The sequence below is a fragment of the Serinus canaria genome, chromosome 8, assembly GCF_022539315.1.
Source record: "Serinus canaria isolate serCan28SL12 chromosome 8, serCan2020, whole genome shotgun sequence".
NCBI lineage: Eukaryota > Metazoa > Chordata > Aves > Passeriformes > Fringillidae > Serinus > Serinus canaria.
In genome coordinates this window covers 26,956,268-26,970,563 of record NC_066322.1, presented here as the reverse complement: position 1 = coordinate 26,970,563, position 14,296 = coordinate 26,956,268, and the positions used below count along the sequence as shown (strand labels likewise).

The following is a 14,296-nucleotide window of genomic DNA, read 5'->3' as shown; positions in this document are numbered from 1 at the left end:
AATCATGTGTACAAAGTAGGTCTGGATCTTCACTGAGTAAACACAGAATAAAGATGGAGGCAATAAAGATTTACACACAGCAGGGGTAATTCCAGCCAAGAGCCATGAAAATCTCAGCATGGGCTGGAGTTCCCTCTGTGCAAAATTTAAGAGAAAATACAAGCCTTTATCTGCCAGCCAATTCAACTGAGATGCCTCTTCTGCAAACATTAGCTCAACATCCACATATTAACACCATCTCTATGGGATACCAGATCATCTGGTCTCAGCTTATTCTGAATTTTTCCTAAAGGCAAGTCCTAACCTGATTCACACCAACACTCCAGTAAGAGCCACTTGTGTAGTGGATGGAGCTATGAAATACAGAAGTGATGTTCCAGTGGAGGCATAAAGGGCTGCAGGCAGGGAGGTAAAATATTCAACAGGTAACTTGCATTACTTTCTAGAAGTGCCTTTAAGTTTTTAGGGCTTCCATTTGCAGATCATTGATCCTTAAGCAGCCAGCTGCTGGGAGGGTGACAGCAGCAGGTAGCACTGGGCACACAGGAGTAGCACAGTTACTCCTCCTGTGAGTTACACTTCCTCTGAGCTGTGGGGACAAGTGACAAAAGAGACCCAGTTACTATGGCTGAGTAAGTGCTGGCACTTCAAGTGACACTCTCAGACTGAATCTATCAGCAAACATTCAGGTGCCACACAGGGCAGGTGAGCAAAGGAGTGGCCATAAAAATAATCAGAAGTTCTGCTCAGCACAATTTACACCTGACCTGCAACGTGGAAAAGAGAATGTGTGGGTTGAGCTCCACATTATTCCAGGCACTTCTATACAGAAAGACTACCAGGTAAATCATGAACTATCCCAGAAAAAAAAAGGAGAAACCAGTGGAGTAACCTATCCAGGTGGAGCCTGCTCTTACAGAAGAAGTCATTGCAAAGTCCTTACCATTTCCTGGAAGAAACAACTGTCACTCAATACTTTCAGCAAATTCTAGAATCCCCATCACAGTGAAAAGCTCAGTGATTTATTCCATCCTAATGAAACCACAGCTGCATTCTCTGTAAGGCAATCCATGAAGTCTTTTCTACTTTATAAGTAGCATGGTTTGGGGATGAGGAGACAGAATCAGATGTAACAATTCAGAGACAACTTTAGGCAGGCATTTTGGGTAAGACCTCCCAGCTGACTGTCTTTGAAGAAGGCTGTTTGTGGTATAATCTCTCACAGTAAGATCTTAAGGTGCTGAAATCCTTTTAGCAGTTGGAATGACAATTAGGATGGTAGAGTTCAACCCCAACATGAAAATACTTTGCCTTGCATATAACTGAAGTTTTCTTTGTGGTTACTTGGAGCAATCTGTCCTGCAAAATGGTGCAGCAATTTCTGTCAAGTCATTCAGCCAGCAATGAAAGCATTAGGGATACTTAGAATCTTATTTATTTTCTTACTACTGCTTAGATTTAGCTTTATATTAGCAAGAAGCACAGATTTAATGTGACTAGAGCTCTACTTAATTTAGGCCCACGTGATAGATCCAAACAATTAAAACCCCCTAATAAATCAGTATTATGAAATTATTGCTTGCATTTAAAGTAGGCTGATACATTAAAATTCTACCTGAAATGACATTTTGATGGCAACTGTATCAGCTTTGCCAATTAAGTTATATTCAACTGCTGTGCTAAGTACACTACAGAAAGATTTAAAAGCTAGTGTTGCTTTGTAAAAATGCAAAGCAATCTAGATCAAGAGCCAAAATGTCACCTATCACAAAGTGACAATCCTTGGTACAGTATGAGGAAACCTACAGGAATTTGGGGGCTTTGTAAACCAAAAGTTTCACTTAAAAAGTTAAATCTATACAGCAATTACCAATTACACTTAAAAAGGAGCATCAATTTGTAAAAAAATTGGACAAAACATCATAGCAATTGATTTAACATTTACATTGATGCCTACAGGGGTTGTAAAAATTGTAACAAAAACCTGGAAAAGATTGAATTTTAGTGTTTGACTATTCTTCTAACATCCATATATAAATATCTCCCACAGGATTTTTTAGATTCTAAAACCTTCTAGGAGATACCTTAAAAGATGCAAGTTCTGATACTAAAAAACACCCCTTTCCTGAAAAGCAAAACGAAATCCCTGACATCCCTCCTTCCAAAACAAAACAGAGGTAAAAGGGGCTGTTTTTAACTTAATAAAAGTTAGATGTCTAGCCAAGTTCTGTTTAAATATTAAGTGAACTATTTGAGTGTCACCTCAACTGGAAATATTTCATTCATTCAGTACTCTAAAAATATATCACCTTCTTAAATTCTTCTCAAGTATGTACTCAATATTTGAGTTTTTCCAACAACCTCAAGCAAGTTCTTCAGGTTAAACTTAATAACAAATCCTAGGTAGCATAAGCCCTTTCTGTTAGCTAATGCTCTAAACAAATTTTGGCTTTATGTAAGAAGCCACTTAACACAAAACACCATCTCCCTAAGTTTTCTTCATTGCTAATAAACCTCTGATGCAGGATTGAAATAAAGTAAAATCTTTATGAAGGTTTTTTCCCTATCTTAGGAATAACAGCATTTGGCAAGATGCCTTTTTTGCTAACTGTGCTGGTGATTATCTGAGAAGGCTCAGGATTGTCTGCAGAGCCCCAGCACTGCAGCTCCGCTCAGATGTGAATTTTCTGCTCACATCTGCAGATGTGCACAGGCAGATGGATGTCTGTGAGATGTCTGTGCTCCAGGCACACAAACAGCATGAGGTTCCCAGTTATGGTATAGGGAAAGCCTGTGCTATCCCATATCCACTCCTCTGGTCACGGCACCCACTCGCTGCCCCAAGTCTGGGGATATTGAACACTTAACACAGGCTTTCTTTATCCAGAAGTTAGTCCCCAAAGTTAAACAGGTGTTAATATAAACAAACCAACCCCAAAGAGTTTAAAAAGTCTTCAGACTAAAAATTCTTTCCCCTTCCCAAATCTGTCATCGACACTCTCTTGGCTCCGGTTACACCGCGTTTCCAGAGCTGGGGACGGACCCGGCCCAGCCTGAAACTCTACCATGAAAACTGAAAAATTCTATCCCACAGAACTGCTCAAGAGGCCTGAAAACCCATGGCTGCAGCACAGCCCAGCCCAGCCAGCACCACAGAGATGGGCTCCAAGTCCTGAAAGCTCTGCTCTGCTGAGTTCACAACCACACCAGAAATCCTCATATGTAGCTCATGACTATTTAACCATTTAAGTTCAGTTTAAGCAGCTCAGCTCTGGCTCCCCAGTTCATCAAGTACAGATGGCAGGAACTCTGGCAATATCACACCAGAGAACTGAGAGAAACTTTTTATACCATCACTGAGTTTCATTGTGAAAAATCAGCAAAAGCAAATAACCAAATGGATAAAGATGGGGCAGAAACAGGGGGTTTGTATAATTACATTGATGTAAACACATCCAGAGAGTGAGCCTTGGAGCAAACAGTGCCAAGAAAGACTGGGGCAGAACTGGAGTGCTAAACTGTATCTTCTCTCAAATCCAGGCCTTTTTAACCTCTAATATTACACAGTTTCTTAATTTATCCTATCACTAAAGAAGCAGTAGTTCACAATAGCAAGACTGGGTATCCATTATTAAGGGAAAAGACAGGCATCCATACACTCATATAAAGAAAATATATAAAACCTGACATATTTCTTCTGCCTGAAACCCTACCTGAAATCTGATCTGATGACTCAGTCCTACCCACCTGAACAGCACAGTACAGGGTAAAGAATCAAACAAACACTGGCTGTGTAAAGGTCTTCCCTACTCTACAGGCTGCCAGGACCCCTGAAAGTAAATGCATACACTGTATACCTACACCTATACTTCATTTATTTAAAGAGAAATATAATCCCTTGTAGAATTCAATAACTTCGAGGTGGTGACTTAATACAGGAATTCATTAAAATGCTGATTCCTCATATGTATTTCATGCCAGTTTAGGTTTGGAAAGGTACTGTTCTTACAAAGGCACTTTCTTACATTAATTCACACTGATTTAGAATACCTTTCTTTGACTCTGTAGCATTAATTGCTCCAATTGCATTAGAACAAAGGCTGAAGTTATTCTCCAGTGATTGCAACACACAAAGGCAAATGTTCAAGAGTTCTAGTTTTTCCAGAGCTTTCATCCATATCATTGCAGATCAGGAAAAATAAGTGGGGAAAAATAAATAGCTTAAAAAGAATTTCCATCCAACACTGCTACAAACACAACCCATTATTGTTTCCTTTGAATTTTTAAACACCTCAAGTTTCAATCTCAATTTCAGCAGTGCTCCTATGTTCATACCTTGACATCTGTTTTGAAGTGTTATACATGAGACAGCACTGTCAGAGAATAACTTCCTTAGTAAAATGACTTTGCATCTTCTAGGTTAGATGCTCTAAGAGGAGAAAGGCCACACAGAAGCAGTATATGAAAGGAGGGCCTATTTTATACAGCTCCATTTACTTCTTAGGAATTATCTGAACAATTTGCCATTGTAAACAAACTCAGCTTGAGAAATTCAGTAACATAGCAGAGCCAAATTGGGGGAAACAAATGGTGGAAATCCAAAGCTTCTGAACACATTAATGAAACAAGCTGAACATTCCTGCAAAGATACTTAAGAGCACACTTAAGCAATAAATACTTTGAAAATGTAAGAAAATCAGGAATTAATAGAGAACCATGTATTCTTTGGAAAAATATCTTATGAATTAAAGGAGGTTTCATGCTATTTCTGAGTGGAACCAGGATCTAGTAAAATCATCTTAATTTAACCTACTTTTAGGTGAGGAGGTGACAGGAGGCAAATACAGGCAAGAGAACAGGTGGTACAAGAGTGCAGGTGGTTCCTTGAAGCCAGCCAAGAGCAATGCTCACACCTCAGGAGGGCAGAGTGTACACAGTGACCTCACCAAAACAGTGACCTCATCCAAACACAGCCCTCCAAGAACAAAACCACGTTGTAGCTTTAGGCTTGGCTGATAGCAGTGAGTGGGGGTTCTCAATGAACTTCCTTTACTGCCAAGTAAAAGCAGCACATATTCTGGGCTGTCTGCACCAAACAGACATTTTCAGCACAATTCATCTGTCTGTATTTGCTTGTGCTGTCTCTCAAAAGTGTCTGCAATCAACAGAAATACAGTGGGGTTTTAAGGACTCAAGCCATATAGCCTCTTTTTAGCCATCCACCTAAGAATGAGATGAATTATATCCTTGTGTATTTCAATTCTGTATGTGATTATAAAATAAGAGTTCCAATTGTAACCAGCTCAAATATAGCCATCTACTTTATAAATACCTGAAACTTAAAGAGACTACTTTCTCTTGTTACACTCCTGAATTCAAGAGAACATTTCTGACCTAACACTGTATATAGGACTGGACAACACTGTATATGGGACTTCCTTCTTATTAGGATAGTCCTGGCACTGCTGGAAAAAAGATTTCTCACTTTTTAAAATCTTCTGCCCAGGTAACAAGCACCTATTTATAATATAGGAGGATGGCAACAGAACCAGAGGTACAGCTCCCTGATTCCAGCATAACACATGACCATCAGCTATGGAACACCTTCCCACAGCTCTAGGAACAAAAAACTGCTTTGACCCAAGCACAAGAAACCAATATAAAAGAGGCTGTATCTTTAATATTTTTGAGTTTGTTTGTTTTCAGAATGAGCTGAATGTTGAGGCACACTCAGCCTCCAATAGCTGAAATTAAGAAAATAATCTGATAAAGTTCTCTGACCATGGCTGTCACACCACAGATCAGCCTGCTTTGAGCAAAATCTGTACCTCTCTCACCTACTGCACTGCTGCTGCTTTAGGAATCATTCATTGCAATAAAAAACACCCAGTTAGTATATTCTTCATCTGTGAAAGCTTAATGACATGGGTGTAAAAACGGTGGCATGCTCTGTACCATTTCCAGAGTGGACTGTCAGCCTTTCCCAGCAGGGCATAACCAAAATGTCCATCACCACTTCAATGTGTGCTTTAGGTTACAGACTTGATGATGGATTCCTGTGGCCAGTGTTGTTACACTGGTGGTGTTTTGACATTTAACAGAGGCAGATCCTATCAGATCCTCCAATATGAAAGGACTGGAAAGGTCTGAACACCTCAGAGCCCTCAAAACACAGGAGTGATTTAAAGCAGCATTACAGTTGTCTTTAAAGGCACATTTAAGGTGCTGACATAGCAGAAACTCTGTCCATGTTTTGAAGAAGGATCATTTACCCAAAAAGTAAAGTCCTATATAGGCTTATATGTAAAAAAGGTAGTCCTGTTTCTAGAGCAACAGTTTAAATCCACGTTTATGGGCAAGGTGAGGAATAACACTCCTTTCAGTACACACATTCAGGAGACATTTTCCTGACAGTCTTTTGAAGCTGTGTTGTAGAATACCATAAACCTCCTCTCTGCTGCAGTGACTGTACTAATTCCAAGTCCTGAGTAAACAGACTACTTCAAACATGATGGAGGAACTCAGCAGCTTCAATCAACTTCCTTAAATCCTGCTGAGGCAGCAGCACAGGATGCCAGACAACTTACATTTCCAAGAATTCTGCAGTAATAGATACTGCAAACCTCCAGAACCTACCCTCTTCTTCCATATGTATTTCTAGCACCTCTATCAAACTTTTCTGTCATTGAAATTTTCATCATCAAGGACCAGCAAAAATAACACCACTGCTGGACTGTCAAAACAGTGATAAAACTGAGTATGGGGAGGCTGGAGATGAAAGAGAATGGGAGAGGGGAATTTCTAACAACAAACGCTGATCTTGCACAAAATGCCAAAGGTTGCTGTTTTACAAGTCATTTATACAAGTCTTCCAAAGTGGCAATTTTGTTCCAGCTTGTCAGGTCATGCTTGAGCTAGAGAACAGAACTGAAAAATTCAGAGAGGAGACAAAGTAGGAAAATCCTATATTCTCCATAATATAAAAATGGTGGCTGGTCTCAATTGTACCTTATGAGAAACTGCCTGTCAGCTCTGGCAAACCTTCCTTGCTAGGCTCTAATGGAGGCACAGAAGTAAAAAAAAGGATCAAATGCAGAGAATTTCTTAGGAATTTAAGTAGAAAACATCCATAAAACATTGTCCTGAGAAAAGGGCAATGCTACATTTCAGCAATGGTGACAAAAGCTTGGTTCTCCTGCACCATGCAAACCCTGGGAATGGAAACTGCCTGGATGCTGAGGAGAAACACCATTCCTGATGGATGGCTTTGAAATGGAAAACTTTGCCACAGCAGAGAACTTGCAGGGAACAGAGACAAGCAATGCACATTAATAAGTGGAAGCTGCCTGATGTGAACAGGTTCACTTAGACCAGCTACTTTGGTCTAACTCTGTATGGCCTTCTTCTCAAGAAAATACAGGTACAGCTCCTGAAAACAGCATCATCTGACAATCTGTGACTTTGTTTCCTTCCACAAAGGCTAAAAAACAAAACTGCTTTTAAAATTCAGTTATCCAAAGAAATGTGAAGAACTACAAGGATCTTTCATCATCATAGATGCATTAAAATTTAACACCATTGAATTCTATCAAACAAATAATTCTGAGGAAAAGGACTGCAGTGGGGGGTTCCACTTGTCAGCCCTGGCTGCAAACAGGTGGATTTGAGAGGCACTTGTGTCCTGTCCTCCCTCCACCTAAAAGATCTGTGTGCAACAGAAAAAAAGAGCACTTCTTCTCACAGAGGAAACTCAGGAAGCAGAACTTCTCAAAAAAAAAGACCCCACCACCCTGAATATATGAAGATAAATAATTTATCAAAATTTAGTGGATTCTGACATTTTGAAGAATTTGAAAGTTAGATATCTATCTTCTGTCAAAGTCAGAAGCATTTAGAAATTATGCTCTTAAAACTGTCAGCAATTTACGCTGTCAAATCAATATGGCATTTTAAATAGAAATCCCCCTATAAAACTTGAATTGATTTTGGGGGCGGTGGAACGATGATAGAAAATCATGTCCCATACTTACTTCCACCTCCAGTGAGGAAGAGGAGTATTGGAAGCCATTATCACTAATGGGATAATGAAAAAGGGATAAAGAAAAAGGAATAAAGAAAAAAAAAAAAACCCCAACCAACTGAAAAAACCCAAACAACAACAACAAAAGAACCAAAACAAAAATCTTTTTCATAATTTCTCAGTTCATGGTGTGTAGATGAAGTCACCCTCCTTCCCCTTCACTTCTCAGATTAGTTTGACAACAGAAGCAGTAATTTGGAACAGCACTGCTGCAGGCCCAATCACCAGCTAATTGTGCTAAAACCTTTATTAAAAGCCCAGGCTGAGTGTGTTTGCAGCTCCTACCTATTGAAATGCCACTGGACAGGGTGGAGCTCTCAGCCTGCCCTCGGGAGGGGACGTGGGGCTCCATGACGCTGTCATCCAGCAGGTGCCGCGGTCCCGCGTTGGGGAACGTCGCGCTTTTAAACTCCGCCGTGTTCATTTTGTGGATGAAACTAGAAACCAACGAGGACAGGACGTTACAAGCTCGCCTTTGGTACCTCCCAGGAGCTGCTTTAACATCCTGAAGGACTGTGTGCCAAATTAAATCATGACCAAGCCATAAGTAATTAAACACAAACTGGTAAATTAATTTACCTAAATTACTGGTACGAATTGCCAGTTTTAAAACTGCATGGAACTCGTGTAACAAAGATGAAGTCAGGAGTACATTAACAATTACTTTTAATATCTTATGCTATTCTTGTCTTCTATAGCACTGTATTTTTGTCTTCTATAACACTATATTTTTGTCTTCTGTAACACTTCTAATTGAACTGCAGTGTTGCATTCTAGCTCATTAAAGGTAAACTTAAATAATAGAAGTTATTCATTACTGAGTAGCTACAATCTTGCATTTTGAAGACTTGACAAGGGAAATGATGAGATAATGATCAAGATATTATCAGAAGTACACTTATGTAGAAAAAGCCTGAAGCCATTACTAAACGGAGTTAGTCTACAAAGAAAGTCCATAAAGGAGGTCTTCCTGTAAAAATACCAATCAAGCAGTGATATAATTTTGAATTTTAAATAATTACAGTGGCATTGAGTTACTAAAAAGGGATAGTTTTGTCATTCAGAGACAGCCATTCTGGTTAACTCACTGACTAGTCTTATCATCAAAACTTCAGCCTTCCTATTTTGATTAGTTCTCTTTGGTTGGGATACCAGCGTTATTGTTCTGAGCTTGCTCCCTGGCCACAAATTGCTCTGTGAGTGAAGTACTGTGTACAGGTCATGCTACTTTCTACAAGCAAAGATTTTGTATTGAAAGATGACACATCACTTCAAAAAACAAAAAGCTCAGGATTTTTAGGTTAAGCAAAATGCTGACTTGTATCCCAGGCTGTGACATTTCCTATGCCCATGGGGTATCAGGTTCCGAGGTGAAGGGGGTGTTGGTGGTAGCAAGGCTCCTTCAGCTGCAACATTTTTCCTTCCACTTTGTGGAGATGCTCCAACTTCAGAGCCTGGGAAGGAAAAAGACATTACTCCCAAGTCATTTCAGAATTACTGTCAGGGTCACTTATCAGAAAATCATGGAAAAATTGCACAAAACTTCCTAAACTCCCTTTATAAGAGATAGCTTCTGTAAAACTCATTGATCTATTGATAATTAAAACCCCTGCAATTCGGGATTTTTGCACAGGATTAAAACCAAAAACATTTCTTTCAAATAGATCATCCAGTGGAAGTATTTTGCAAGTCCTAAAGGTGGCTGCATTTACTATACCAGCACTGGGCACATCCCACTGATTCTACATTTTCAAACTCCTGCCTTCAACCACTTTTGGCATTGATCAAGAAGAATGTTCATTTTTGGAAGCATATTATGCCATGAAAAGTTTAGATGAAGGCCCTTCTGTCTAGACACAACAAAGAATGAATATTTAATAGCTCTTCACCCCAAATGACATTAACAACTTAGTGCCACAATACATACAAGAACCTAAAAAAATGACTCAATTCCTTCTTTACAGATCACCTTTAGACTTTTTATTACAAACATGCAGTGTTTAAACTTCACACTTCTTTATAGCCTCAGGCAAATATTTTCCACGTCTGTAATTCTAAAATAATGCACATGACAACCTCAAGTCTTCTCACATTTATTAAGTATTTACCTACTAAATCTTCTCTGGAAGCAGCAGAGTGGGGGGTGCTGGTCCCTGGTTCTATCTTTAATGAAAGTCTGCATTAAAGAAACATTAAAAATTACTTTATCAGGAAATAAAAGTATAAGTTTATGTAGAAGAATTTTTAAAATTTATGACTGCAAGCTGCCTGATTCTGTGATTGCAAGGAATACTATGAAGGTAATACAAACAGTGCAGAGTTATCTTTAGCACATACTATTTCCAAACTTGATTTTTCCTGCCTATTGCTTTGGTTCACACAGACCACCAGGACCTTCAGTGCCCTGAGATGGCAAGCAAACACATGAAACTGCTACTCCAGCTAAAACCTGGGAAAAATAAACTTGAAAATAATACACAACTTCTCCCCACACCTTGGCTAAAATATTTATTCTTGGAACACTTCATATTTTAAATTTTTTTTTATGAAGTGCGCTAGTGTGACGAGCACCAAGCCTTTTGTCTTTACTGGTCCAAAGGCCAAAATCCTCTTCTGTGTTTTGGAAAATACATTACAAACTTGATTTCAGCCATAATTCAAGCTTTTTCTGTAACTTTGTAATGCCATTTCCAGCAGGCCCACAAAGAAGGCACTATAGGGGCAGATAACTCCAGGAATATGAAGTGTATCTTGTCCACACAGTTTTCAGAACTAAAATCTTTGAAACTAACACTGAAAAAGCATTTATTTAATTTTGGGGAGGAAAAGTTTAAAGTTTGACAGCTCCTCTCCCTCCCATTTCAGACAGTATAGCAATGATTCATGACAATTTTATAATTTTTTTTTTTCCAATAAAATCTTTTAGGAAGAAAAACCATGTATTGAAGTTGCTGTTCTCTAACTTCAACCTTTTTGCTGATAGGCACCTTAGGGGATGAAAAGCAGAAGAGTCACTTTAAGTAAGAACAATTCTTCAAACAGACTCCTTGACCATAAAAACATTCAGTCTGGAGATGTACAAAACCCATCAGTGCAAAACCAGACATTGTGAACAGCAGCCACGCTTCTGATTTATGTGCCATTGTCTCCAGTCATTGCCCTGCTACCAAAACATGGATTGAAGAGACTGCAGCTCCTTCATCCATCAAATTCCCACTGCTAGGGAGTTCTACCCAGTAAAGGTGAAGGAAGATGGAGAGTGGAATTCATGAATACAGTGTCCTAAAGAGACACTGGAGATAAGAAGCTTGGGTTTGGGTTAGCCTTTTTTTTCCTTCCTTCAAATGTTTGACCACAGAGCTTTCAGTGATAGACAAGTGACACTTCCCAAATCAGGCTGCAGAACGTGACAGGAAAAAGGTGAAGCTGGATGTTTCTACAGGGACATGAAGAGAACAATTTACAAAGCTGAGAAGAGAAGCCACGGGTCTGAGTCCTGTTAACTGTTCTCTGACATAAACAGAAGGGTCCCCATTTGCTGCCTTTCAGTAAATCCAAGTCAGAGCTATTAAATGGCAAAGCACAGCTGTTCCTGAAGTGTGCATCCCCCTCCTGCCATTCCAAGGGAGCTGCACAAGCAACCAATTCAAGCCTTCTGAGGTGACAAACTTCCCGGGCGGGCAGGATGGGAATGGGTGGGGAACCTCCTCGAGCACATCAGCCAATGAACAAAACCCTCCTTCATAGGCAACAGATTTGCCTTAGGGTGTTTCCTATCCTCAATTCCTGTCTCTTGCCTGAGATTTCCCTCCCCCAGTTTTGCTGGATGCCAAATCACTTATTACAGTAATAATCTTTTAATTAAGGACTTAGAAACCTTGGGTGGGAGGCTGGGAGAAACAGGCAGAGAACTTGCCTCTCAAAAACCAAGTGCTTACATTTTACTCACACTTTATAACCTAATCAAAGAGGAAAGTATAAAATTAAATATTATCTAAAAGTGAAAGCTGTAAGTCACCCTCAGTAAAAACCTGGGACTGGATGCACAGATGGATTTGTTCTGATGAAGAATGACTTAAGCCATCTCCAACCACAGGATTCCTCTTAATGACAGAACAGTGTTACAGGTGAGCCACGTGTAGAAAGTCTTCCTCAGCAGATCAAACCCACCTGAAGCAAGGGCTTGGTGCAGTCTGGCACAGAAAAGGGAGCAGATCTGCCATTCAGCATGTGGGAAAGTGCCTTGAGCACAACATCCTGCTGGAACCACAGCTGCTCACAGCTGCTGTGTCTGAGGTGCATCATCACAGAATCACAGAATGGTGTGGGTCAGAAGGAACCCTAAATCTCATCTAGGTCCAGCCCCCTGCCATGGGCAGGGACACCCACATAATATAATACAATTCCCCAATGCAAGTGCAATCCCACAAGTGACAGGCTTTGAGTTATAGAAGAAATACTGTAATAAGTTATGGTCAGTTTATAGCATTTTGTACTTACTTGTAATTGTCATCTTCTACAAACTTTTGTAGTTCTTCTATGTACTGAACTGAGTTTAGGTATTTTTGGACATGAGGCAACATAGGAATATCTGGAAAAGAGACAGCATTCATTGACACTGTGCCACTCATTGGTAAGCAAAGTTTTTTTCCAGAAACTATTTGAACAGATTCAGATCTCTTGCCTTCTTATGTGAGATGGAGGTACAAACTACAGGCCCTAATGATACTGAAATTTTAGAACTTCATAGCAATTCTCATGAATTAGCTGACACTCCCCCCCCACAAACCCCAGAGCTGCTCATCAGAGCACACATAAGGGAAAGGTAAGACAACATCCCTGGCCAAACCAAAGGCCCAGAACTGGAACATGGAGTCTGAGGACTCCTTCACAGCTCACATTCTCTTTACACTAAGCTTTCAGGGAAGCCACAATCCTGTGCTAACTCACATTCCACCATCACAAACACAGCATTAGGACTTTACTAAAATGGGAAGAGGACTGTGAGGGAAACCACCTTTGAAGAAATAAATACATTATCTGATACATGGACAGAACTATAAATGTCCAAAAGACAAGCTGAATGTATTTTATTATCTCCAGTAAAAGTACTATTCCAAAAGAAATCCTATTTTTAAAATTCAGTCATAAAATTATGAACACAGGGATACAAGCTTATAAACACCAGTAGAACTGCTCTTGAGTATGATGTACTACTACACATTTATAATCAGAAAATATATACTATAGTTTGCTCAATACAAGAGAAAGGCAATTTTATTCTGTCTCCTTACCCTGATACTCTGTCTTAACCTACAATACTAGAATAGACTTCTGGGCTAAGAGGATGAGGGAGGGTGTTAATGGCATTCTCAGGGGTCCAGCCTTACTTAATTGAATCACAGCAGACAAAAATTAAAGCTTTTAAAATTATTCTCTTTAACACTGTGATATTTACACACTAGCTTACCATATTCACACGACTGCTGCAAATCTGAGATAATTCGAAGAATGTTGTTCATTAAATTTGTTCTTTGCTCACTTTCCAGAATGCTTGCTGTTGAGGGGTAGGCAGAGTCAATATATGTCAAGTCTGACAGATAAATACCTGAAATTAGATTAGAATGAGAAGTTTCTTTGTTTAATGTCTTTCACTGAGCAGGAAAAAAACCTGTCACCAAGAATTTTGTGAAGAATTTTTGCTTGCACTAACATTAAAGCAGGTTGACAAAAGAATTGTCTCAGAATAGGATTTTGGATCTACCTGGAAAATAATTTTAGAAATCTAAAAGTAATTACAAGGACATGCACAGGTACTCATAAACCTCATCTTCTCAACAGCACCAATTTACTACACCCTTGACAAATATGAAGCATACTAAACACACAATACCAAAACACACCATCAAAATTAATTGTTTAGGAAATCTACTACTTCATTCCTCCAAAGCAGCAATTAAAAAACAATAGAAGGATAAATTATACCCAAAACTCTTCAAGCTGAATAAAAACTCAAGCTCAGCAACATGGGAAAGATTAACTTAGATAAAATGGGCAACCAGACTGAAATGAATGAATCCTGCAGTTTGTAATAAGCACAGCTTCAAGGAGCCAACAGCCTTCTAGATAAGTCACTTCATATTCCCTGCCTGCCTTCTTCCCCTGCACTGCTCCTTCAATTCCCTGATCATGTAGAGAGAAAAATCCTCCTCCTTA

General features: G+C 39.4%; 1 protein-coding gene across 4 annotated transcripts in view; it reads right to left on the bottom strand.

Annotated features, from left to right (window-relative positions):
* RALGPS2 (Ral GEF with PH domain and SH3 binding motif 2) overlaps positions 1-14,296 on the bottom strand; it is a 115,012-nt gene that overhangs the window by 23,255 nt on the left and 77,461 nt on the right. For all 4 annotated transcript variants that reach the window (XM_009088408.4, XM_050977233.1, XM_018911984.3 and 1 more), the window contains exons 9-13: positions 13,551-13,688; positions 12,581-12,671; positions 10,189-10,256; positions 9,399-9,534; positions 8,366-8,517 (exon numbers count right to left, since the gene is read on the bottom strand). In XM_009088408.4, the coding sequence (XP_009086656.1) occupies positions 8,366-8,517; positions 9,399-9,534; positions 10,189-10,256; positions 12,581-12,671; positions 13,551-13,688 (585 nt within the window). The remainder of the gene's footprint in view (positions 1-8,365; positions 8,518-9,398; positions 9,535-10,188; positions 10,257-12,580; positions 12,672-13,550; positions 13,689-14,296) is intronic.